The 27,874-nt window shown below is 39.3% G+C and overlaps 1 protein-coding gene across 1 annotated transcript in view; it reads right to left on the reverse strand.

Annotated features, from left to right (window-relative positions):
• The window catches only part of ZC3H14 (zinc finger CCCH-type containing 14), a 125,057-nt gene that overhangs the window by 57,031 nt on the left and 40,152 nt on the right, over positions 1 to 27,874 (reverse strand). The window contains exon 7 of the mRNA XM_053697578.1: positions 20,968 to 21,128. Within this exon, the coding sequence (XP_053553553.1) occupies positions 20,968 to 21,128 (161 nt within the window). The remainder of the gene's footprint in view (positions 1 to 20,967; positions 21,129 to 27,874) is intronic.

Raw genomic sequence — 27,874 nt, forward strand, 5'->3', positions numbered from 1 at the left:
AACATAGTCCCAGGAGTTGGAGGTACTTAGTCTTGTTTATTAATTATGCATTAAAAACGCCTAAGCAGCGTAGCAGACATAGCAATTTTCACTGATTCTAACACCGGAGTGTGCCAGTACTTGTGATGCTTCTGGCTGCACACTCCGGTGTTAGAATCAGTGGAAATTGCTATGCCTGCTACGCTGCTTAGGCGTTTTTAATGAATAATTAATAAACAAGACTAAGTACCTCCAACTCCTGGGACTATGTTAAAGTGCTCTGAAACTGTGTCTGACACCAGGGTGGAGAACGAAGGGATTCACATCACGCAACTCGCATGGATTACGTGTGTGTCTTGATTGGGAGTTGGTCTGCATGAGCTGGAGCCGCTGGGACTACGTATTGCAGAGAGACATTGGGGGTATTTATATATTATTTTAAGCACTAAGCACTCATTCATTGATGGCTGAAAAGATAGCAGCCAGGTTAGGGGATATTTTTGCTTAAGCCATTATGTCTTGCAAGTCCGTTATTAACTGGAAACAGGGTTGAAAGACACAAACAGCGTTTGAACTTAAGCTAACAGTTCAAACGCTGTTTGTGTTTTTCAACCCTGTTTCCAGTTAATAACGGACCTGCAAGACATAATGGCTTAAGCAAAAATATCCCCTAACCTGGCTGCTATCTTTTAGTAACGGCTGCTGGCTGCAATATTTAAATAATAAAATAATGCACACATAAGCAAAATCCCCTAACCTTGATACAATCTGACTCCTCCACACGCCGTCGATCTCTGAGTGTCTGTCTAACTTGTTAGGCGTTAGCTCCCTGCTGCAATAGCGCGGTCCCCGCCCCTCTACTGTAGCTCTCTCTGATTCTATTAGCACAGCAGGAGCTTCCTCAAGCAAGGCTCCCTCACGTCCCTCCTTCCCCCACAGGGTTCAAAAAGTATCGGCTGAGGCATCGGAGCATTGTAAACAAGTACAAGTACTTGTGAAAATGCTCAGTATCGGCACTGATACCGATACTAGTATCGGTATTGGTGCATCCCTAATTAATGTCATCAAAAATATAATTTTTACTTGTTCAAAATAAAGTACTACTTTTTAGCCTGATTTAAATGGTTGCTGTTTACTGACACTATTTTCAGCAAAGGTTTGCATCATGTTCCTTAGGGCTGGCTCAGTGACGGTCTCTCATGACTTGTGTAGCTATGGGTAATGGAGGTGTGTGAGGGTAATTGCTCCCTCTGAAGAGGCAGCTTCCCATCTATAATGAATATGAATGAAGGAGATATGTGTGTGTATGTATATATATATATATATATATATATATATATATATATATATATATATATATATATATATATATATATATATATATATATATATATATAAAAAGTCTATCAATGCACACACTTCTTCACTACTCATAAATTAGCCTGTGTGCTCAATATAACTGTATAGTGTAATAAGAAAGTGGTACTCTGTGTTCTTTTTCATTTAACCCCTTAATGACCACAGCACTTTTCCATTTTCTGTCCGTTTGGGACCAAGGCTATTTTTACATTTCTGCGGTGTTTGTGTTTAGCTGTAATTTTCCTCTTACTCATTTACTGTACCCACACATATTATATACCGTTTTTCTCGTCATTAAATGGACTTTCTAAAGATACCATTATTTTCATCATATCTTATAATTTACTATAAAAAAAAAATATAAAATATGAGGAAAAAATGGAAAAAAAACACACTTTTTCTAACTTTGACCCCCAAAATCTGTTGCACATCTACAACCACCAAAAAACACCCATGCTAAAAAGTTTCTAGATTTTGTCCAGAGTTTAGAAATACCCAATGTTTACTTGTTCTTTGCTTTTTTTGCAAGTTATAGGGCCATAAATATGAGTAGCACTTTGCTATTTCCAAACCATTTTTTTTCAAAATTAGCGCTAGTTACATTGGTACACTGATATCTTTCAGGAATCCCTGAATATCCCTTCACATGTATATAATTTTTTTAGTAGACATCCCAAAGTATTGATCTAGGCCCATTTTGGTATATTTCATGCCACCATTTCACCGCCAAATGCGATCAAATACAAAAAATCGTTCACGTTTTCACAAATATTTTCACAAACTTTTGGTTTCTCACTGAAATTATTTACAAACAGCTTGTGCAATTATGGCATAAATGGTTGAAAAATCTTCTCTGGGATCCCCTTTGTTCAGAAATAGCAGACATATATGGCTTTGGCGTTGCTTTTTGGTAATTAGAAGGCTGCAAAATGCCGCTGCGCACCACACGTGTATTATGCCCAGCAGTGCAGGGGTTAATTAGGGAGCTTGTATGGAGCTTGTAGGGTTAATTTTAGCTTTAGTGTAGTGTAGTAGACAACCCAAAGTATTGATCTAGGCCCATTTTGGTATATTTCATGCCACCATTTCACCGCCAAATGCGATCAAATAAAAAAAAAGTTCCCTTTTTCACAAACTTTAGGTTTCTCACTGAAATTATTTACAAACAGCTTGTGCAATTATGACATAAATGGTTGTAAATGCTTCTCTGGGATCCCCTTTGTTCAGAAATAGCAGACATATATGGCTTTGGTGTTGCTTTTTGGTAATTAGAAGGCCGCAAAATGCTACTGCGCACAACACGTGAATTATGCCCAGCAGTGAAAGGGTTAATTAGGTAGCTTGTAGAGAGCTTGCAGGGTTAATTTTAGCTTTAGTGTAGAGCTCAGCCTCCCACCTTAAACATCAGACCCCCTGATCCCTCCCAAACAGCTCTCTTCCCTCCCCACCCCACAATTGTCCCCGCCATCTTAAGTACTGGCAGAAACTCTGCCAGTACTAAAATAAAAGGTATATTTGGGCTTTTTAGTGTGTTTTTTTTAGCATATTTACATATGCTGCTGTGTAGGATTCCCCCTTAGCCCCCAACCTCACTGATCCCCACCAAACAGCTGTCTAACCCTCCCCCTCTGCCTTAATGGGCGCCATCTTGGGTACTGGCAGCTGTCTGCCATACCCAGTTAAGAAAAAAGTGTTGTGTTTTTTTTAGAAAAAAATCCCTTTTTCTGTAGTGTAGCTTCTCCCCCCACCCAAGACCAACCCTCCAACCCTCCAAAATCACTTTATTATTTGATTTATCTATTAGTGGCCTTTTGCCCCACATATGTATTTTTGAACTTTTCTGTAGTATAGCGGTTCCCACCCGCTCCCGCCCGTGCACGCGCCCGCCCGCCGCCCCCCGTGCACGTGCGCCCGCGCGCGCCCCCGTCGGCTCCGCCCCCGATCCCGCCCCCCTCCTCCTTAAACAGCTCACCGATGGCCGCCCACCCGCCTCCCAAGTCGGCTCCCACCCACCAACGATACCGGCCATCGATGTCCGGTGCAGAGAGGGCCACAGAGTGGCTCTCTCTGCATCGGATGGCCTGTTAAGGTTATTGCAGGATGCCTCCATATCGAGGCATCACTGCAATAACCGGAAAGCAGCTGGAAGCGATCAGGATCGCTTCCAGCTGCTTTCCACACCGAGGACGTGCAGGGTACGTCCTCAGGCGTTAACTGCCTTTTTTTTTGAGGACGTACCCTGCACGTCCTCGGTCATTAAGGGGTTAAATATTAAAATGTAAAAGTCCAATGTCATCTTATCAGCCTATTAGAAGTCTTTGTCAAGACAAAGGGCTCCTTAACTTAAAGTGAATGTAAATTTTGATGATAAAGTGCCCGGTTTTTAAAAATTCGATTAAAAACATCAAAATTTACATTTCACTCGAGTTGTGAAAAAATACTTACCTTTTAATCTTGACAGCCACTCCAGCTTCTCCCGGTCGTTGCAAGCCATTTCTGACGTCAGAAATGATGGATAGGTCATCCTCCAATCACGGGTTCACCCCCGGGGGAATCAGTGTCTGATTTAACGCCATGATTGGAGGAAGCCGGATTCCTCATTTCAGACCCAGGAAGAGGCTTTGCGACGGACAGAGGAAGCTGGAGCCGCTGTCAAGTTTAAAAGGTAAGTATTTTTTCACAACACGAGTGAAATGTATATATTTATTTAGTGTTGCCATAAAGTAACATAACTGCCAAGTCTTAATGTTTTTAAAACAAATTAAACATCCTTTTAACTGCAGTTATTTTTCGGTTGCCAAACCCCACCAACCATTTGCCTTATTTGGAGGAGCCAATCTGGGTTTTAGTCAGCAGCCTACAAAGCTAGTCACAGTCATAAAGTTAGTATAAAGTTAATTGTTTTGCTGTTGTTATCCACAAAATAAATATTGAATATATTGAAAAGTTGTTTCATTATGCATAACTAAACATTTTATATAAAAATATCAAAAGGTGTTTACTGTCCCTTTAAAGGGTCATTAAACGCCTCCTGTTTGTGTTTAAAAATTGTGCTTTGTCTCACATTCCCTAAAAAGGCCAAAAAGCAAAATCCATAAGTTAAGTTTTCAAAATGCTGCAAATTGCCTAAACCAGCGATTTGATTTGCAGCAGGTGTACTTTACAGAAATTGCTTTTTGGCCTTTCTAGTGAGTGAGGAACAAGCACAATTTTACACAAACGTAAAAGGTGTTTAATGTCCTTTTGAACTACTACTATAAGCAGACTTAATAAACCATCTGACCGTGATCTCAAAGCCAAAGTTTCTGTTTATATTCAAATAAAAGACAAACTATATCCCTTGTGAGTTTAAGAGGCTTTCACACCATTCTAATGTTTTTAAACATCAAAAGGACACTCAAATTTGAATCAAGCAAATAAAGGTTAAGGTTCTTATATATTGATTTTTCCTACGCACCAAATACTTACCATGGCAGGAATGCTAAACATGTATACAGAGTTATTCCTGGCTATTCATTTAGTAAGAAACCAAATCCAAGAACTTACATGCACAGTAAAAAGTGCTTTACCTACACTAAACACTTTACTCAAGCACGTACACCTCAGCATATAGATGTGAACAAGCTGCAAGGGAACCATGATTCCTAGACTTTTACTTTTCACTTCTAATTTTGGGGTCGATCACAATACTTTAAAAAAAAAATAGCTTTAACAAAATTAAACTAGAGCTAAACTAAAGTTACAATTATTAACTAAATAATACCTATTTAAAACTAAATACATACTTATCTGTGAAATAAAACCTAAGCTAGCTACAATATTTGATATCTGACCACATGCAGGCAAGTTACTAGTTATAAATACAGTGTATGTACTGTTTTAGGTTCCCCTGTATAGATTATATATACGCTTGCTCTATACAGTGCTACAAGGCGTAATTGGGCGAATGCCAATCGGATGTATATAATAGTTTATTAAAACCGATTTTTTTTCACTTATCTTGTGTGCTGTTTTTTTCCCTTCTATATTTAGGGTATTATTAAATGCCCTAATTTTTCTTTCTAAGTTTTTTATACATTACCTAGTTAAAATAAATACAAACTTACCTGTGAAATAAAACCTAACCTGCCTTACACTAAAAACTAAAATAACAAAAAAAAACAAACACAAAATTACAAAAAATAAAAAACAAAATTATCAAAAATAAAAAAGAATTACACCTAATTAATAGCCCTATCAAAATAAAAAGCCCACCCAAAATAAAAACAAAACAAAAACCCTAGCCTACCATAAACTACCAATAGCCCTTAAAAAGGGCTTTTTGTGGGGCATTCCCTCAAAGATATCAGCTCTTTTACCTGTAAAAAAAAAAAAAAAAAAAATACAAAGACCCCCCTCAACAGTAAAACCCACCACCCAACCAACCCTCCAAAATAAAAAAACCTAACTCTAAAAAAAAATTAAGGCGGCCTCTTCAATCTTCATCCAGAGCAGACAGCATCTTCTATCTTGATCCCGGCGGCGTGGAGCGGGTCCATCCTGAAGACATCCGGCACAGAGCATCCTCTTCATACAGTCGCCACCGTACACTGAATCTTCAATGCAAGGGACACGATTCAAGATGGCATCCCTTGCATTCCTATTGGCTGAAGTATTTGAATCAGTCGATAAAAATTAGGGCTGCTAAAATCAGCCAATAGGATTTAAGTAGCTCTCATTCTATTGGCTAATATTGGGGGGGGGGGGGCTTTGTATTTTTTTTTTTTACAGGTAAAAGAGCTGATATCTTTGGGGCTATGCCCCACAAAAAAGCCCTTTTAGGGGCTATTGGTAGTTTATTTTTTTTAATTTTGAGTGGGCTTTTTTTATTTTGACAGGGCTATTAGATTAGGTGTAATTCTTTTTTATTTTTGACAATTTCGCGTTTCCCCCCCTCGCCGTAATTTAGTGTTTGTTATTTTATTCAGAGTGTCTAGGGACTCCACAGATGAATTCTGTTAGTGTGTTTTGGACGGCAGACTACAAAAGCAACATAGTCCAAATGACTGTCTTGCTTGAATCTAAAGACAAACGGTATCTTAAAAATATGAGGAGAGGTAACCCTCAGGTCTACCTCACCCTGTATGGTTTGTTAGATATGGAAGCCTAACTGGGACCTAATTCCTCCTATAGCAGATATACCACTTAACAGCTGATTGTTACTCAACGTACGTTTTGTTCCGTTAACAGAACTTTTTCAAGAGCATACAATCCAATGCTTATGCTAAACTTATATATCCTAAAAGGTATGTCCCTCCCACTCTTAATGCAATATTTAAAAATGAGATATATCTGTTATTTGGAAGTTAACTATCAGTACAAGATAGTATCCAATTGCCCAGATCAGTTACAAGTTACTTCTGGTACGTTTAAACAGTTCATAGTAGTTCTCTATGTTTAAATAACGGTAACAAATTATATATATATATATATATTAAAAAATTAATGAGCAAATTACTCTTATAAAATATTTTGAATATTAAACTAATATGTGATGGGGATTTTTATAGACCCATACAGTGCATACATATTACATTTCACAAACACTATTTATATTAAAAAGCATACAATTAAAAAATGCACATAAAATACAGTTTTAAGACAGACTAAAAAATGGTGGTACATAAATATCTAGACCGATAAATTCATAGCATTTATACCTCTCTAATATACCCTTTTAAAAGAGATATACACCAAAAAAAAAAAAAGTATATTAACTAAATGAAACGTACGTCGAGTAACAATCAGCTGTTAAGCGCTATATCCGCTATAGGAGGAATTAGGTCCCAGTGAGGCTTCCATACCTAACAAACCATACAGGGTGCGGTAGAGCTGAGGGTTACCTCTCCTCATATTTTTAAGATACTGTTTGTCTTTAGATCAAAGCAAGACAGTCATTTGGACTAACTGTGTTTTGGACAGCAGACTACAAAAACAACAAACGGAATCCATCTGTGGATTCCCTAGACACTCGGGATACGGACGGAACTACACATATGGTGATATCCATTTGTGCACATGAATGCACTTATGTTTTTTATCTTGTGAGTTTTTAATTTTGTGTTAGGGGCATATTAAAAGGTGTTTTTAACGCTGCACAGAGATCCGGTTTCTTGCGCTTCTCTTTTTTGTCGTTGCTCTACAGTGTTTGTGGAATGTTCTGGGGATCTTTCCAGTAGAAGAGCTGCATAAACGCCGGATCTCAGCTACAATATTTGTAAATCAGATGCCTTGCAAATTGTGACACTTCAATTCTCATATCGGATTTGTCATTTGTTCACAAGGGCATTACTATTATCATTTTTGTTTTTGGGTTAGTAAAGTGTGCTCACATTGGAAGCATTAATCATTATCAGAATTTTTATATAACTTGCTATATTCATATAACTTGTGCTAATTGCTTAAATATATTCTCCCATAGATAGACAGTTTTTAATAGAGGAGTAGCGCTGAGTGTTTGTTGCTTTTATAAGTTTTAATTTAAGATAGGGAAATTGTAATTTTAATCTAAAGTTAAGGGGGCGTTAGGTTTAGGGGTTAGTAGTTTAAATTAGTTTATTGCGATGTGGGGGACTTTCGGTTTAGGGGTTAATAGGTTTATTATAGTGGTGGCGGTGAAGGGCTTAATAACTTTAGTATAGTGGGGGCGATGTAGGCTGCAGCAGATTAGGGGTTAAAGGGATGGTAAACTCAGTATAGGGTGAATATGTTATAGGTATTATCAAACCGTATTAAATTGTCTCCTGAAATTTTGCTAAAAACATGAAATAGCCATTTACTTACAATTTCCAACTCAAGAATATATCCGTTCCGTAAAATCGCCAGCCCACCGTGAAGTCACATGGATTTTCCCTGTCTGTGTCCAATCATCAATGTACCCTGTATGTCACTGGTCGTTATGGGTTTTTTCAGGACATAATAGCACAAGTCTAGCAAGAACATGCTATTAATGCACTCCCTCCAGCAGGCTTTGTGGAATAGAGCAGTCTCAACGCTGGTCGCAAGACCGCGCTATAAAACAATCAAGTCCAAAAAAAAGGCCAGTGATATACAGGGTACGTCGCTGGTCCTTAAGGGGTTAAAAAAAAAAAAAAGACGAACGCACAGACTTGTAATCTAGATTAATGTTATTTATATGGCACACATGAACTAGCACTGTCTGACTGAGAAAAGATAATAAAATGTACTGAGATATGAGGTGGCCTACACGGGCTTATAAACAGAGATTTAGAGGTTATAAAGTATATTAATATAACAAATGTTGATTGTGCAAAGCTAGGGAATGGGTAGTAAAGGCATTATCTATCTACTTAAACTATATAAAAAAAAAAAAAAAATTATTAAAACAAACGCACAAGGGGGGCGGAGCCAGCGCTCATCCGAGATGGCTGCACCATAGTGAGCTCTGTGTCCTAAAGTGGGCCAAGCAGCTAATATGGGGACATGCCGATCATATATATACCAGAGGATCACTTATGATCGATACTGAAGTGCACTTTACTAGATGATGTGGTGATCAGCGAGGCTAAGAGAGAACAAGAGGTGAAATAGAGGAGACTCGGACCCTCCATATACACGCCATGTGAGGCCTAGCAGCGACATAATCATTTACCGGAGTAATGGCTCTCTGAGGGACAAGGCGAAGCGGACCTAGACAGAGGTATTATAATGTGAGCCGCAAACCGCCAAACAGGCGATCAAGGAGGTGAGGAAAATTTACTGTTGCGGTTAAGCCTGGATAATCACAACGATATAACATAACTGCATAATACACCCGCACAGACTTTAGGCATTTCCCAAACTTCTGAGGGAAAAATTGGAACTCTGTGGACATATTTGCAAGTACTGAGAAGCTAAATTAAACAAGTGAAATATAGTTTAAAAGCATGAACTGAGGTGGATGCATGTAATATATTAACATTGCCTTGACAAATAGAAAGTGCGTCACTCAGTAAGTGCAGCACGGAGTTACAGAGGCCTACTGTGAGACCCATGCAGCCTTACAGACTACGCTTGTTTTAAGGTTATGTGAGGGGGAAAGAAGGATACCTGCCATAATATAGAAAGAAGGAAGTTAATCACAAGAGGACAAAACGAAGATGTTAATATAATGACTTTCCTGTGTATTAACTGTAATACCTATACAGAGTCCCTCAAACTGCACCTTTAAAAATGATTCAGAATTACTTGTTCCCAGTCACTTGTGATTTATTTGAACTCACTTTGGTTTGATGCTGAATATTACTGACACCATTTCATGAACCTTTCGGTTTTAAGTGCTTACGGAGTGCATTGTTATTCTTTAAAGCCGTATACCGACTCACAAAACTCTGAGCAAATAGGTGGTTTATTGAGGCTGCATACACAGTTGGATAAAGAATATTAACCCCGTAATTATATATACGAAGTAAATCCTATTACCATGTCTCCCAAAAAAGGCTTCAAAGGGGATAAGCCTATGAAGAAAAAATCTAATGTCCTTCCATCAGTGAATAAATTTTTTAAAAGCATTGATCCTCCACAAAGCCAGAATACTCTTGATATAGAACCTAGCCTAGGGAACGATTCTACGTCTTCAGAGTCTGACACAGAGAGTATTGGTCAACCAGTCACAATACCAAAAGCATTACTGGACTCACTGGATTTTACATCTTTAGTGCAGCAGGTGAAGCAGTGTATCCGAGAGGAAATAGCAGATATAAAGAAAGATCTTGCAGAAATTGGCCAGAGAGTGGAAAAGCTGGAAGGTGACTCAGATATACAGGGAAAATCTTTACACACCTTCTCTGAAAAGATGTCACAACAAGATTTAATTATTCTACAATTAGAAAACAAGGTTGATGATTTAGAGAATAGGAGCCGCCATCAAAACATCAGGATTAGGGGCATACCAGAAGAGGTGGCCCCCCAAGAATTAGAGACCTATGTTCAAGAATTATTTGCCTTTCTGACAGAGGAGGGGGATGATTCTACCTTCGCTTTGGATAAGATTCATAGAGCTTTACGCTCCAAACCACCAGAAGGACAACCCCCAAGAGATGTCATCACCAAAATATCCAGCTATCCTATAAAGGAAATGTTAATGAAAAAGGCAAGGCAGAAGCACCCAGTAAAATTTAGAGATAGTAACCTCCAGCTGTTCGAAGATCTATCAGCAAGGACCCTGCAGAAAAGAAGAGAACTGTGGCCACTTACAACCAAGCTTCGCCAGCAAAATATACCTTATAGGTGGGGTCACCCGTTTAGTCTGCAGATCCAGTGGAAAGGAAAAATAGTTTTTTGCCAATCACCAGAAGAGATTACATCAGTTTGCAAAGAATTGAGGCTTGACCCGATCAAGATGTCCGAGGGTTCGAAAAGTTCTCCAGGGAAGCTTATCAACAGGGAAACCCCTCTCCCTCAAAGAACGGAGTGGCAGAAGATACCACATCGGAAGGGCATCGTGAACACTCCCTCACACAACAATACTAGTGCTCCAAGGCAGGAAGTTACATAAAGCATGAATGGACATTATTTGCAACCAGAGAGACTAACATTGGGAGTCTGCGATCCATTCCGTTGTGTTCTGAAAATATACTTCTTTGATGGTAAGAATTAATATAGAAATCATCAAGATTACCGAGATATTAACAGTCTTCATAATGTTCACTGTCCATTAGGCTTTAGAAATAGTTAAGATATGTACTTATTTATATGTACCTTTTAGATTCAGGGTTGTTGAATAACTTTATATTTAATCTGAAGTTAGAATGTTTGATCAGTATACACCGCAATTCGGTATACCCCCAAAATACCAATGATTTTACAAGTGCTTGGCCTAACATGGCACCTTCCCCCCCTTTTTTTAATTTTCTTTGATTTTGATCGTATTTGTTTGATAAGCTTATACGGAATGAGTTAAATGAGTTTTGAACAAAATTGTTCTAATGTTATCTTTTTTCTGATTGTTTTCTTGATGCTGTGCCTGGGGTTTGCTCGTGAGGCTCTTGTAACTATACAAACACACCTGTTAACAGCTGAAGTGTCGCTTGACTCAATTTGATGACTACACAAGGTAAAGCTCAATTGTTACATATACTCACCCAAAATGTTAAGGGATTCAACATTCCTAATAAAAGAAATATGGCTCTGCTAGATTTACACAAAAGGGGAGGTAAGATTCTTTTCTTGCAGGAAACCCATTTTAAACAAAATAGCACGCCGAGATATTTTTATGCTCAATTTCCCCAACATTATCATAGTGTACACCAACATAAAAAAATAAATGGGGTTAGTATTCTTATTCATAGCTCCATCCCATTTAAGGTGCTCCACACTGATAGAGACACTGAGGGTAGATTTTTATGTATAGTAGGATTGCTTTATGGCAAGCCAATAACCCTAGTTAATTTATATGTCCCTAACCTACGTCAAGACGTCTTTATTAAACAAATTACGCCGAAAATTATGACCATCTCTAAAGGCCCACTGATAATGGGAGGAGATTTGAATATCCCGCTGCATCCAGCGGTAGATAGCTCAAGTGATACTAGTTCTATACCACAAAAGGTTTCTAGATCTATCTGGCAATTTCTTAAGTCACTAATGCTACACGATACATGGCGTTATTTGCATCCAAATAAAAGGGATTACACATTCTTTTCATTTCCACATAAGAGCTACTCCCGCCTAGATTACATCTTCACTGATCATTTGGCCCTCTCATACATAAAACACTGTGAAATAAAACATACTACATGGTCAGATCATTCTTTAGTGGAATGCTCCCTACAGTGGCCGTCTGCTCCCCTACGCCCCTTTGGCTGGACGACTCATTGTTGTTGGATCCACAAAGAGTGGAAAACCTCACTAAGCAGATGAATACCTATTTTTCAATTAACACTACCCCAGATACTAAATTAAATATCATATGGGAAGCGCATAAGGCGTATATGAGAGGGGAACTTATTAAAATCAAAGCAGGCAAGAATAGGGCAAACAGAGAAATATACCCATCATTAGCAAGTGAGATCGCAGAATTAGATTATTTAGCGAAACTTAATCCCAAGGACGAGGGAGTAATACAGTCACTCAGCCAGAAAAGAGAAACATTAAATGAACATTTACAACTTGAAACTCAGAGGAAGATGTTATTCCTACAACAGAGGTTTTATGGGGAGAGCAATTGGACAGGTAAATATCTAGCCAGAGCCCTTAAAAAACAACAACATAAGTCTTATATATACTCCCTGTTAGCAAAGTCGGGATCTCACATAGAGGATACTTTATCTATAGCCAGGAATTTTCAGGAATACTACCATAAACTCTATAACATTCATACAAATAGACCTTCATTATCCCATAGCGAGAAATGCACGAAATATCTGAAAGATATAGTCCTCCCAAAATTATCAGAAGAGGACGCACAATCATTAGAATTACCTATTAGTGCAGAGGAGATTCAAAAGGCAATCATGGATTTGAAGCCTAATAAGGCCCCGGGGCCAGATGGCTTTACTGATCGATATTATAAAACTTTTAAGTCCCAATTGATTCCACATTTGGAGCGCTTGTTCAATTCTATCTCTGACCATGACGGTTTTCCAGATACTATGCTCCAAGCCCATATAACAGTTATTCCTAAACCTGGGAAACCGTCCGCAACACCAGCTAATTTTAGACCTATTTCTTTATTGAATGTGGATTTAAAAATATATGCCAAGATATTGGCGACTAGAATGAATGATTTATTGCCTAAATCATTGGACGAGGACCAGGTTGGATTCGTAAAAGGTAGAGAAACTAGAGATAATGTTGGCAAGGTAATCACCTTAATAGACCACGTTAAAACTACTAAAACCCCAACTGTCCTCCTCTCCACGGATGCAGAGAAGGCGTTCGACAGACTGGACTGGACCTTTTTACACTCCACTCTAATTAAATTTGGCTTCCCCTCTAAATTTATTTCCCAAATTCTAGCCCTGTATTCTGACCCATCAGCACAGGTAAGAGTCAATGGTCAGCTGTCGGATGCCTTCGAAATCCGTAATGGGACAAGACAGGGGTGTCCACTGTCCCCTCTACTTTTTGTGCTGTCACTAGAACCCCTAGCGAGTCGTATTCGTAATAATTCAGATATTGTAGGTATAGAAATCAATAACACGTCTTATAAACTAGCTATGTTTGCGGACGATGTGCTAATGACCCTGTCCAATCCGAAGGCTTCTTTAAAAGAGGCCCAAGAGGAACTGTTAAAATATAGGGAAGTATCCAATTTTTTAATTAATCCAGCGAAATCTGAAGTGTACCCGATTAATATTTCGGAGGAGTTGATGAGAGACATAAAACTAATTAGCCCATTTAAAATTAATCCCGCATCATTAAAATATCTGGGCATCTATTTAACTTCAGATGAGAGTCAATTGCGTAAGTTAAATTATGGGAGACTCATTACGGATTTTCAATCTCTGACCTCTAGATGGTTACCAAAGCAAAATATATCGTGGTTGGGAAGAATCTCGGCAGCTAAAATGACTTTATTACCAAAAGCATTATATCTTCTTCAGGCCCTGCCTATAGGGAATGTAACTAAAGATATACATACCTTACAGAAAATATTAAACTCGTATATCTGGCACAGAAGACCACCTAGACTTCCACAAAGCACTATCTACACCCCCAGAGAGGGAGGCGGCCTAGGAGTTCCTAATTTACACTGGTATAAAGTAGCTATTTCCCTGGGTAGAGTAGTGGACTGGTGTAGACATAATAAGTTCTCCCACAAAAAACTGGTTCAGTTAGAGAGTCAAGTATTACATATACCACATATGAGTGGAATATGCTGGGCGCCATCAATCTCAGCAACTTTGCTGAACATGAGCAAACCTTATAACATTTGTAATGAGACCTGGTCCACTTGGCTATACTATAGAAGTAGATTCGATAAGTTATCCACACCTTACGCACCATTGACTACATTGAGATGTAATAGAGAATTAGAAGAAAGCAGACCTGGGGGTAGATGGACTCATAGTGAAACGAGTAATTTGGAGAGTTTAATTCCGATATATAGTCTAGTAAAGGATGGAAAAATACTCAGCAGACAGGTACTATTGGAGCAAGATTATAATTATTTCCAGTCGTGGTATACTTACCACCAGATTAGATATTACATATCCACACATAAAAATAGGACAGACTTTTTGCGAGCACCAACTGCTTTTGAGTCACTATGTTTAGGTACGTCTCCAGTATTGACAGGAATAGTATCCACCATTTACAAACATATCAGAGACATACACCTCCCGACCAGACCCATTTACACACAGAGATGGGAAAAAGAGATGAACACGCAAATTTCCACCCAGCAATGGAAACGTTGGTTCTCCTTCACGGCTAAATCCTCACACTCATCTCACTGTCTGGAAACTAACCTGAAGGTTTTGCTGAGGTGGTATCTAACTCCCAACAGACTGAAACATATGTTCAGGTCTGCTAGTAATAAGTGTTGGAGGGGTTGTGAGATAGAGGGCAATATGTATCATATCTGGTGGGATTGTGTACACATACGTCAGTTCTGGAGAGATATCTATAAAGAAATGGAGAAGGTTACGGGCCTTAGGCTAGAGTTTTCTCCAAATCTGGCAATTTTTAATGATCTCTCCAACGTCCCTTGTAAACTACGACGTATTCCAATTCAGATTATGATCAATGTAGCCAAAAGATTGATCCCAAGACTATGGAAATCCCCGCAAATCCCTTCTCTTGATAATTGGAAAAAACAAGTGGAATTTATAATTAAAATGGAACGGTTCTTCTATTTCTCTCATAATAGATTAAATATATATCATGATGTTGTTTTCCTATGGGAACAATACAAATTTGTTGAAATACCTTAACAGACAACAGACAATTAGTGTTTTAGACAAGGGCTTTAAAATACACAGCTCCCCTTTAGATCTCATTCTAGTGTCCTGTGATCATTGGGTAGTTAATAAATAGCGGTAAGTTATACAAGCTGGTAATCTAAATAGAGAAGAGTCATAAGACATGGGCCTCCGAGCTGCCCCGGGCATAGTTGAAACATATATTAGAAAGTATTGTAATTGTTGATCATACGAGTTAATAGTCTTTGTTATTTGTTGATTCTGTGTGTTTGCTTCCTTTTTTTCTTTTTGTCCTTTTTTTTCCTTTCTATTTAAATATTCTTGTCACGATAGAGACCTAACATTATTGCTAATTAGTTCTGATAAGTACATGGAAATTATACATGGATATATTCAAACTTTGATTTTGAGGGCATAAAGAAAGGACGCTGATGCAAAACAGAACTATTTCTAAACTATGTGCCCGAATTAAGAGAGAACGTTTGAATGTTTTGTTCATATAGTTTTGACACACCCGAATCAGCTTCAGAGACTTTTGAAAGATGGACTCTAGATATAAAAGTGATATTCTTCATGTATTTGTTTATACCTGATGAGATGTTGGGTTCTTTATGTATGTGCCAATTTTCAAATAAAAACTTTTTAAAAATTAAAAAAAAAACAAAAAAAAAAAACGCACAATTAAAGTCTATGGGGATTTTTGTAGATAAATCATTTGATTGTGATCGACCCCTTTATGTCTGAATTTGCACATTTCCATATACAAACACATTATCTCACGACTAAAAAAAAAATATAGCTTTCTCTTCAATATTCACAATATTCTTGCTGGCTTCAAGGGCTGTAAGAAACCATAATGGCATTTTTAAGTATAATTAACATACATTTTTGCCAGCATCTGTCTAATAAAAACAAATTTTTTTATTGCATTATTACGTCCCTTTAAAGTCAATAAGAAACTTATTGTTGGCAAGGGGGAAGAGACTGAAGTGTTCCTGTGAATGTTCCCTCAAAAAAAAAAAAAAAAAAAAAAGGCATGCCATTGTACCTTCTGCACATGCATAGTATTATTATTACTAGGGGATTTATTCTATTTAAATACATAAATGACATCCGTGCAAGTCAGTTTTATATATTAGGATATACTGGATAGATTTAGGTCATTTAAAGAAAGTTACATCTATGGGTCAAATTGCAATTGTTGGCAATGCCCTCTACCTATTTATATGGTTCATACATTGACTCAGACAAATGTTACCTTTTGTATATCATACTCAATTTGATAGCAATGAATCTGTTGGCACTCTACTGAAACAATGAAAAATTATTATTATAGTTTATTTGTAGACAGAGAGCTCGTTTCTACTGAGCCGTAATTCCGTTAGAGTGCACTCGCAAACCAATAAATATGCTGTTGGAAGCAATATTGTTCACCGACTGCTTCCAGCGGCCCGTTAAAACACAATTTCGGCAACCGGACTCCGGCTGCCGAAAACATTATTGTGTCCCATACAAAGTATAGGAAGCTGCTAATCTTAAAATTATACCCGGTTTCCAATGCCCGCGCAAACCGTTACTACACTGTCGGAGGCTGCCGATACACTAACAAAAATAACACCCAGCTCAACTAGGTGTAAAACAGGAAAAAGGTGCTCTTCGAGACATTTTTCCCATTGAAATCTAACCTGACACGTCAAAACCCCTCTATCCGCCATCCCCCAACATCGCAACTTATAATAAATTTATTTACCTCTAAACCGCCATGCCCCACAACGCAAACATGCTATTTAAACTATTAACCCCTAATTCGCAATGCTCCACAACACAAACTATTTAAACTATTAACCCCTAATTTGCAATGCCCCACAGCACAAACTATTTAAACTATTAACCCCTAATCCGCCATTAACCCACATCGCAACCTAATAAATCTATTAACCCCTAAACCGCCAAACACCACAACGCAAATAACTAATCACTAAGCCCCCTAACCTAACGCCCCCTAAATTAACCCCATTACATAAATTAAAATAATCCTAAATTACAATTAAAATAAAAAAAATAACATTACTTTAAAAATAAAGTTTAAATTAAGCTAAAATTACAGAAAATAAAAGTCTAACATTATATAAAATAAACAAAATTATCAAAAATAAAAAAATTAAACCTAATCCCTATGAAAATACCCCCCCCCAAATAAAAACACCCGCTAATCTAATACTAAAATACCAATAGCCCTTAAAAGGGCCTTTTGTAGGGCATTGCCCTAAGTTAAACAGCTCTTTTACCTTTAAAAAAAACTAAGTTCCCCCTAACAGTAAAACCACCCACCCACCAAACCCCCAAAAAATAAAAAAAGCTAACACTAAAAAATCCTAAAACTACCCATTGCCCTTAAAGGGGCATTTGAAGGGCATTCAGCTTTTTTACAGCGCCCAAATCCCTAATCTAAAAAAATAAAAAGCCTAACTGTAACCCCCAGATAGGTACTCACGGTTCCTGAAGTCCGGCGGTGAAGTTTTCTTCCAAGCGGTGACCTCTTCTATCTTCAGCCAGGACCACGGAACTGAAGACCGACGACCGCGGAGCCATGGAGCGTGGAGGATCATCTTCATACGATCACCGCCGTACACTGAATTCAAGGTACGCGATGAAATATGGCATCCCTTGCATTCCTATTGGCTGATTTGATTCTTCAAATTCAAATCAGCCAATAGGATTTCCGTAGCTTTCATCCTATTGGCTGATTTGAATTTGAAGAATCAAATCAGCCAATAGGAATGCAAGGGACACCATATTTAATTGCGTACCATGAATTAACTATTTAGTGTACGGCAGCGATCGTACAAAGAGGATCCTCCACGCTCCATGGCTCCACGGTCTTCAGTTCCGCAGTCCTGGATGAAGATAGAAGAGGTCACCGATGGGAAGAAGATTTCACTGTCGGACTTCAGGAACCGTGAGTACCTATCTGGTTACAGTTGGGCCTTTTTTTTTCATTTTTTTTTTTTTAGATTAGGGATTTGGGTGCTGTAAAAGAGCTGAATGCCCGTTTAAGGGCAGTAAAAGAGCAGAATGCCCTTTTAAAGGGCAATGCCCATAAAAATGCCCCTTTAGGGGCAAAGGGTAATTTAGGATTTTTTAGTGTTAGTTTTTTTTTTTTTTGGGGGGGGGGGGTTGTTGGGTGGGGGGAGGTTTTACTGTTAGAGGAAACTTAGTTGTTTTTTTAAAGGTAAAAAAGAGCTGTTTAACTTAGGGCAATGCCCTACAAAAGGCCCTTTTAAGGGCTATTGGTAGTTTAGCATTAGATTAGGGGGTGCTTTTATTTGGGGGGCTTTTTTATTTTCATAGGGATTAGGTTTAATTTTTTTTATTTTTGATAATTTGGTTTATTATTTTATGTGATGTTAGTTTAAATTAAGCTAAAATTACAGAAAATAAAGTCAGTTTTTTTATTTTTAAAGTAATGTTAGGTTTTTTATTTTAATTGTAATTTAGGATTATTATAATTTATGTAATGGGGTTAATTTAGTGGGTGTTAGGCTAGGGGGCTTAGTGATTAGTTATTTGCACTGTGGGGTTTGGCAGTTTAGGGTTAATAGATTTATTAAGTAAATTGCGATGTGAGTTAATGGCTGATTAGGGGTTAATAGTTTAAATAGTTTGCATTGCGGGGGGATGGCGGTTTAGGGGTTAGTAACTGATAGATACTTTGCGGTATGGGGGTTGGCAGATTAGGGGTTAATACATTAGTTATTGCGGTGGGAGGGTTGCAGTTGAGAGGTAGATATCGCGCATGCGTTAGGTGTTTGATTTTATTCTAACAGCGAGCGACAGGTAAAATATACGGCACCGCACTTGTTTGAGGCGCCGTATATGTGATCGAGTGTAGTGTAAGGTCGGGTTACCATAGTAACCTATTAATGTTTTAGAAATTCGGCATCGGGTGGAAGCGTTAACAGAACGCTAACTTACACCTACACGAAAAGAGCAACTGCTCGCAAAGCAGAAACCTTTTCAGTGGAAACCTGGTACTAAAATGGAGCCGTAAAATTACTTTTAGCTGTCGGCCACTTCAGTTGCTTACACACACACACACAATGTGTCCACAGCACCCCTGTTCCAAAATTCTTTATTACAACATAAAAGTAGAAAGAAACAGCGACGTTTTGGGAACAGACCCCTTAATCATGCATAGGTTAAAACAGACTAATAAACTGCCTTTTAAACCCTCATAGTTCACGCCATTCTGTTAATTTCTTATAGAATGGCTCCATCTACTGGACACTTTAAATATTTTGTTTTGACAGCTAATATCCCAAATTTGATTATTTTGTAAATTCAAAATATATACACATAGTATTTGTAATAATATCTAACCCAAATTTGTAAAAAAAAAAAGATTAAAAGCAATATACAATGATGTACCACAAATATAACATATACAGAACCTACATTCACCTATTGTCTATAGAAACACTGAAAGATCATAGTCTTTATTTAATCCTTTCGGTACTAACGTATCTAATTTGTTGACCCACCACATTTCTCTTTGTTTTAGAAGCCTTTCCCTATCCATTCCATTTCTGGGGGACAGTACCTGTTCTATTATCTGCCACTTAAGTTGGCTGATTTTGTGACCTTTTTCAAAAAAATTATAGGAAAGTGGGGCCTTCACGATTGTTGCACTCAATATTAGAGCGGTGTTGGCTCATTCTATCCCTGACTTTACGTGTTGTCTCCCCTATATATACACAAGGAAGCACGGACACTTAGACTACAAATGTAGTCTCACATGTGTAATGCCCATTTATCCTGAATATCTTTCCTTCACATGGGTGATAGAAATGTTCCCCTTTTATTATGGAATTACGGCTCATACAGTTAAGGCAGGGGAAGCTACCTGTTTTCTTAGTGATGAGATATGTTTGTCTTCTACTTTTGCTAGGCCCTATGTCTGTCCTCACTAGATGGTCCCACAAATTCTTTACTCTTCTATGCGCCATCAAAAGGTGGAGATTTTAGTATTTCAATACCCTCATTACATTCACTTAGTACACGCCAGTGTTTGCGAATAATACCAGAAATCTGATTATTCATAGGGTTATATTGGGACACAAAGACCATCCTCTCTTTCCCTTTAGGTTTACCTCTAAGTACATGGTTTCTAAGTATCTCCTCCTTAAGATGATAGCTAGGGTAGCTTACGGCTCCATTTTTAACAGCTCAATGGAAGCAAGCTCTCAGTTGTAGCATTTCCTTAGCCGAGTAACAGATATTTTTTACCAAATTCCTTGATAATATAAGCTGTGAAAATCACTTAGATGTACCGTTCTATTATTGCAAATTTACAACCACTGTATAAAAATTGAGAGAAGTCACATTTTATATCAAATATTTCTACTGTTCAGCTACAGTTTCCTGATGAAATAAAACTTTAAAAAAAAAAAAAAAATGTATACACATGTATAAAGCTTTATACTGAATGATAAAATGGGGGCTCCCCCTTCTTTCGATCAGTATGGTAACCCCCCTTCTACAGTAAGAACGTAGTACTGCCCACCTCTATTGTCTCAGCAAAGAAGCAACTCCATACTAATGCCCATGAGCTTGGGATGAGAGGATCAATGAGAAGTGACCACATTTTGGCCATTTATTTAGCCATTGCGTAAAATGGCTCCAGTACATGCAATAAAGAAATACAACCCGAGCGAGTGGTATTTACCTTCTTTCTGGTCTGGCTGGCACAGACACGCTGCTGGAGATTCCTGCAGTCCGAGATAAATAGTCTTCATCTTCATCCTCCTCCTCCTCTTCATTATCAAACCGTCTAACTTTGACCACGGAACTGGCTACTGGAATTTTTCTTTTTCTCAAAACGTCTTCCTACAAAGCAATATTTGTGTAACATTAGGAACAAAATAATTTAGCCAGCTTTTAAAATTAAACTTAAATTGACTAAACAGAGTATCACATTTTAAACAACTTTCCAATGTACTTCTATTATTAATGTTGCTTAGTTCTCTTAGTTTCCTTTGTTAAGAGTAACTCTAGGTGAGGAGCGTGCCGGTGTCTTTAGCTATCTGGCACCACTGTTTGCAACATTGTGTAAAGCTACAATAATGTTATAAATATTGCTGCCATACACTGCTAACGATACGTGCAAGCTACTAAGCGCCTAATAGCCTACCTAGGTTTACTCTTCAACAAAGGATGCCAAATGTTTAATTTTGACTTTATGGTACCTTTAAATATAAAAACTGCACAGACTTGAACTGTAAAACTGTAGTATACAAAAAACAGAATTTATGTTTACCTGATAAATTTCTTTCTCCAACGGTGTGTCCGGTCCACGGCGTCATCCTTACTTGTGGGATATTCTCTTCCCCAACAGGAAATGGCAAAGAGCCCAGCAAAGCTGGTCACATGATCCCTCCTAGGCTCCGCCTACCCCAGTCATTCGACCGACGTTAAGGAGGAATAATAGCATAGGAGAAACCATATGGTACCGTGGTGACTGTAGTTAAAGAAAATAAATTATCAGACCTGATTAAAAAACCAGGGCGGGCCGTGGACCGGACACACCGTTGGAGAAAGAAATTTATCAGGTAAACATAAATTCTGTTTTCTCCAACATAGGTGTGTCCGGTCCACGGCGTCATCCTTACTTGTGGGAACCAATACCAAAGCTTTAGGACACGGATGAAGGGAGGGAGCAAATCAGGTCACCTAAATGGAAGGCACCACGGCTTGCAAAACCTTTCTCCCAAAAATAGCCTCAGAAGAAGCAAAAGTATCAAACTTGTAAAATTTGGTAAAAGTGTGCAGTGAAGACCAAGTCGCTGCCCTACATATCTGATCAACAGAAGCCTCGTTCTTGAAGGCCCATGTGGAAGCCACAGCCCTAGTGGAATGAGCCGTGATTCTTTCGGGAGGCTGCCGTCCGGCAGTCTCGTAAGCCAATCTGATGATGCTTTTAATCCAAAAAGAGAGAGAGGTAGAAGTTGCTTTTTGACCTCTCCTTTTACCTGAATAAACAACAAACAGGGAAGATGTTTGTCTAAAATCCTTTGTAGCATCTAAATAGAATTTTAGAGCGCGAACAACATCCAAATTGTGCAACAAGCGTTCCTTCTTTGAAACTGGTTTCGGACACAGAGAAGGTACGATAATCTCCTGGTTAATGTTTTTGTTAGAAACAACTTTTGGAAGAAAACCAGGTTTAGTACGTAAAACCACCTTATCTGCATGGAACACCAGATAAGGAGGAGAACACTGCAGAGCAGATAATTCTGAAACTCTTCTAGCAGAAGAAATTGCAACTAAAAACAAAACTTTCCAAGATAATAACTTAATATCAACGGAATGTAAGGGTTCAAACGGAACCCCCTGAAGAACTGAAAGAACTAGATTGAGACTCCAAGGAGGAGTCAAAGGTTTGTAAACAGGCTTGATTCTAACCAGAGCCTGAACAAAGGCTTGAACATCTGGCACAGCTGCCAGTTTTTTGTGAAGTAACACCGACAAGGCAGAAATCTGTCCCTTCAGGGAACTTGCCGATAATCCTTTTTCCAATCCTTCTTGAAGGAAGGATAGAATCCTAGGAATCTTAACCTTGTCCCAAGGGAATCCTTTAGATTCACACCAACAGATATATTTTTTCCAAATTTTGTGGTAAATCTTTCTAGTTACAGGCTTTCTGGCCTGAACAAGAGTATCGATAACAGAATCTGAGAAACCTCGCTTCGATAAAATCAAGCGTTCAATCTCCAAGCAGTCAGCTGGAGTGAAACCAGATTCGGATGTTCGAACGGACCCTGAACAAGAAGGTCTCGTCTCAAAGGTAGCTTCCAAGGTGGAGCCGATGACATATTCACCAGATCTGCATACCAAGTCCTGCGTGGCCACGCAGGAGCTATCAAGATCACCGACGCCCTCTCCTGATTGATCCTGGCTACCAGCCTGGGGATGAGAGGAAACGGCGGGAACACATAAGCTAGTTTGAAGGTCCAAGGTGCTACTAGTGCATCCACTAGAGCCGCCTTGGGATCCCTGGATCTGGACCCGTAGCAAGGAACTTTGAAGTTCTGACGAGAGGCCATCAGATCCATGTCTGGAATGCCCCAAAGTTGAGTGACTTGGGCAAAGATTTCCGGATGGAGTTCCCACTCCCCCGGATGCAATGTCTGACGACTCAGAAAATCCGCTTCCCAATTTTCCACTCCCGGGATGTGGATAGCAGACAGGTGGCAGGAGTGAGACTCCGCCCATAGAATAATCTTGGTCACTTCTTCCATCGCTAGGGAACTCCTTGTTCCCCCCTGATGGTTGATGTACGCAACAGTCGTCATGTTGTCTGATTGAAACCGTATGAACTTGGTCCTCGCTAGCTGAGGCCAAGCCTTGAGAGCATTGAATATCGCTCTCAGTTCCAGAATATTTATCGGTAGAAGAGATTCTTCCCGAGACCAAAGACCCTGAGCTTTCAGGGATCCCCAGACCGCGCCCCAGCCCATCAGACTGGCGTCGGTCGTGACAATGACCCACTCTGGTCTGTGGAATGTCATCCCTCGTGACAGGTTGTCCAGGGACAGCCACCAACGGAGTGAGTCTCTGGTCCTCTGATTTACTTGTATCTTTGGAGACAAGTCTGTATAGTCCCCATTCCACTGACTGAGCATGCACAGTTGTAATGGTCTTAGATGAATGCGCGCAAAAGGAACTATGTCCATTGTCGCTACCATCAACCCGATCACTTCCATGCACTGAGCTACGGAAGGAAGAGGAACGGAATGAAGTATTCGACAAGAGTCCAGAAGCTTTGTCTTTCTGGCCTCTGTTAGAAAAATCCTCATTTCTGAGGAGTCTATAATTGTTCCCAAGAAGGGAACCCTTGTTGACGGGGATAGAGAACTCTTTTCCACGTTCACTTTCCAGCCGTGCGATCTGAGAAAGGCCAGGACGATGTCCGTGTGAGCCTTTGCTCGAGGGAGGGACGACGCTTGAATCAGAATGTCGTCCAGGTAAGGTACAACTGCAATGCCCCTTGGTCTTAGCACAGCTAGAAGGGACCCTAGTACCTTTGTGAAAATCCTTGGAGCAGTGGCTAATTCGAAAGGAAGCGCCACGAACTGGTAATGTTTGTCCAGGAATGCAAACCTTAGGAACCGATGATGTTCCTTGTGGATAGGAATATGTAGATACGCATCCTTTAAATCCACCGTGGTCATGAATTGACCTTCCTGGATGGAAGGAAGGATAGTTCGAATGGTTTCCATCTTGAAAGATGGGACCTTGAGAAATTTGTTTAAGATCTTGAGATCTAGGATTGGTCTGAACGTTCCCTCTTTTTTGGGAACTATGAACAGATTGGAGTAGAACCCCATCCCTTGTTCTCTCAATGGAACAGGATGAATCACTCCCATTTTTAACAGGTCTTCTACACAATGTAAGAACGCCTGTCTTTTTATGTGGTCTGAAGACAACTGAGACCTGTGGAACCTTCCCCTTGGGGGAAGTCCCTTGAATTCCAGAAGATAACCCTGGGAGACTATTTCTAGCGCCCAAGGATCCAGAACATCTCTTGCCCAAGCCTGAGCGAAGAGAGAGAGTCTGCCCCCCACCAGATCCGGTCCCGGATCGGGGGCCGATATTTCATGCTGTCTTGGTAGCAGTGGCAGGTTTCTTTGCCTGCTTTCCCTTGTTCCAGCCTTGCATTGGTCTCCAAGCTGGCTTGGCCTGAGAAGTATTACCCTCTTGCTTAGAGGACGTAGCACCTTGGGCTGGTCCGTTTTTACGAAAGGGACGAAAATTAGGTCTATTTTTTGCCTTGAAAGGCCGATCCTGAGGAAGGGCATGGCCCTTACCCCCAGTGATATCAGAGATAATCTCTTTCAAGTCAGGACCAAACAGCGTTTTCCCCTTGAAAGGAATGTTTAGTAGCTTGTTCTTGGAAGACGCATCAGCCGACCAAGATTTCAACCAAAGCGCTCTGCGCGCCACAATAGCAAACCCAGAATTCTTAGCCGCTAACTTAGCCAATTGCAAAGAGGCGTCTAGAGTGAAAGAATTAGCCAATTTGAGAGCATTGACTCTGTCCATAATCTCCTCATAAGGAGGAGAGTCACTATCGAGCACCTTAATCAGTTCATCAAACCAGAAATATGCGGCTGTAGTGACAGGGACAATGCATGAAATGGGTTGTAGAAGGTAACCCTGCTGAACAAACATCTTTTTAAGCAAACCTTCTAATTTTTTATCCATAGGATCTTTGAAAGCACAACTATCCTCTATGGGAATAGTGGTGCGTTTGTTTAAAGTAGAAACCGCTCCCTCGACCTTGGGGACTGACTGCCATAAGTCCTTTCTGGGGTCGACCATAGGAAACAATTTTTTAAATATGGGGGGAGGGACGAAAGGAATACCGGGCCTTTCCCATTCTATATTAACAATGTCCGCCACCCGCTTGGGTATAGGAAAAGCTTCTGGGAGCCCCGGCACCTCTAGGAACTTGTCCATTTTACATAGTTTCTCTGGGATGACCAAATTTTCACAATCATCCAGAGTGGATAATACCTCCTTAAGCAAAATGCGGAGATGTTCCAATTTAAATTTAAAAGTAATCACATCAGATTCAGCCTGCTGAGAAATGTTCCCTAAATCAGTAATTTCTCCCTCAGACAAAACCTCCCTGGCTCCCTCAGATTGGGTTAGGGGCCCTTCAGAGATATTAATATCAGCGTCGTCATGCTCTTCAGTAACTAAAACAGAGCATCCACGCTTACGCTGACAAGGGTTCATTTTGGCTAAAATGTTTTTGACAGAATTATCCATTACAGCCGTTAATTGTTGCATAGTAAGGAGTATTGGCGCGCTAGATGTACTAGGGGCCTCCTGAGTGGGCAAGACTCGTGTAGACGAAGGAGGGAATGATGCAGTACCATGCTTACTCCCCTCACTTGAGGAATCATCTTGGGCATCATTGTCATTATCACATAAATCACATTTATTTAAATGAATAGGAATTCTGGCTTCCCCACATTCAGAACACAGTCTATCTGGTAGTTCAGACATGTTAAACAGGCATAAACTTGATAAGAAAGTACAAAAAACGTTTTGAAATAAAACCGTTACTGTCACTTTAAATTTTAAACTGAACACACTTTATTACTGCAATTGCGAAAAAACATGAAGGAATTGTTCAAAATTCACCAAACTTTCACCACAGTGTCTTAAAGCCTTGAAAATATTGCACACCAATTTTGGAAGCTTTAACCCTTAAAATAACGGAACCGGAGCCGTTTTAAGCTTTAACCCCTTTACAGTCCCTGGTATCTGCTTTGCTGAGACCCAACCAAACCCAAGGGGAATACGATACCAAATGATGCCTTCAGAAGTCTTTTATCAGTATCAGAGCTCCTCTCACATGCGACTGCATGCCATGCCTCTCAAAAACAAGTGCGCAACACCGGCGCGAAAATGAGACTCTGCCTATGCTTTGGGAAAGCCCCTAAAGAATAAGGTGTCTAAAACAGTGCCTGCCGATATAATTATATCAAAATACCCAGAATAAATGATTCCTCAAGGCTAAATAAGTGTTAATATCAATCGATTTAGCCCAAAAAATGTCTACAGTCTAAATAAGCCCTTGTGAAGCCCTTATTTACAATCGTAATAAACATGGCTTACCGGATCCCATAGGGAAAATGACAGCTTCCAGCATTACATCGTCTTGTTAGAATGTGTCATACCTCAAGCAGCAAAGGACTGCAAACTGTTCCCCCAACTGAAGTTAATGCTCTCAACAGTCCTGTGTGGAACAGCCATGGATTTTAGTTACGGTTGCTAAAATCATTTTCCTCATACAAACAGAATTCTTCATCTCTTTTCTGTTTCTGAGTAAATAGTACGTACCAGCACTATTTGAAAATAACAAACTCTTGATTGAATAATGAAAAACTACAGTTAAACACTAAAAAACTCTAAGCCATCTCCGTGGAGATGTTGCCTGTACAACGGCAAAGAGAATGACTGGGGTAGGCGGAGCCTAGGAGGGATCATGTGACCAGCTTTGCTGGGCTCTTTGCCATTTCCTGTTGGGGAAGAGAATATCCCACAAGTAAGGATGACGCCGTGGACCGGACACACCTATGTTGGAGAAATGTAGTTATTTCCAGCACAGCTTTAAAGGGACGGTATACTCTACATTTTTCTACCCTTTTTTTTTTTTTTTTTTATTTTTTTTAGTGCAATAACATCCATTGTTCAAATACATAAATCTAATATACAGTTGTCACATGTATTATTACAACAGAGTGAACCAATGGAGATCATACATTAGATGCCTTTCCTTACGTGGTTATACATATAACATTAAAACAAAGAAGAACATCAATAAAAGCAAATGAAAACAAAAAAAAAAACTGACACAAAGAAAAACTGCTGGTTAGCTCTCAGGGGTTAATTATCCCACTATCTGACCCTTGGAACATAAATTTCTGTCTCACATACTCGTCCCACATCAACTGTATCTGGACATACATATTTATACATTTGATCTTAATGTAGTGATATTCCTCCAGTCTTACAATGTCACTACATTTGTGGACCCACTGCGCTATGGTAGGAACCTC

The sequence above is a fragment of the Bombina bombina genome, chromosome 1 (genome assembly GCF_027579735.1).
Source record: "Bombina bombina isolate aBomBom1 chromosome 1, aBomBom1.pri, whole genome shotgun sequence".
NCBI classification, from domain to species: Eukaryota; Metazoa; Chordata; class Amphibia; order Anura; family Bombinatoridae; genus Bombina; species Bombina bombina.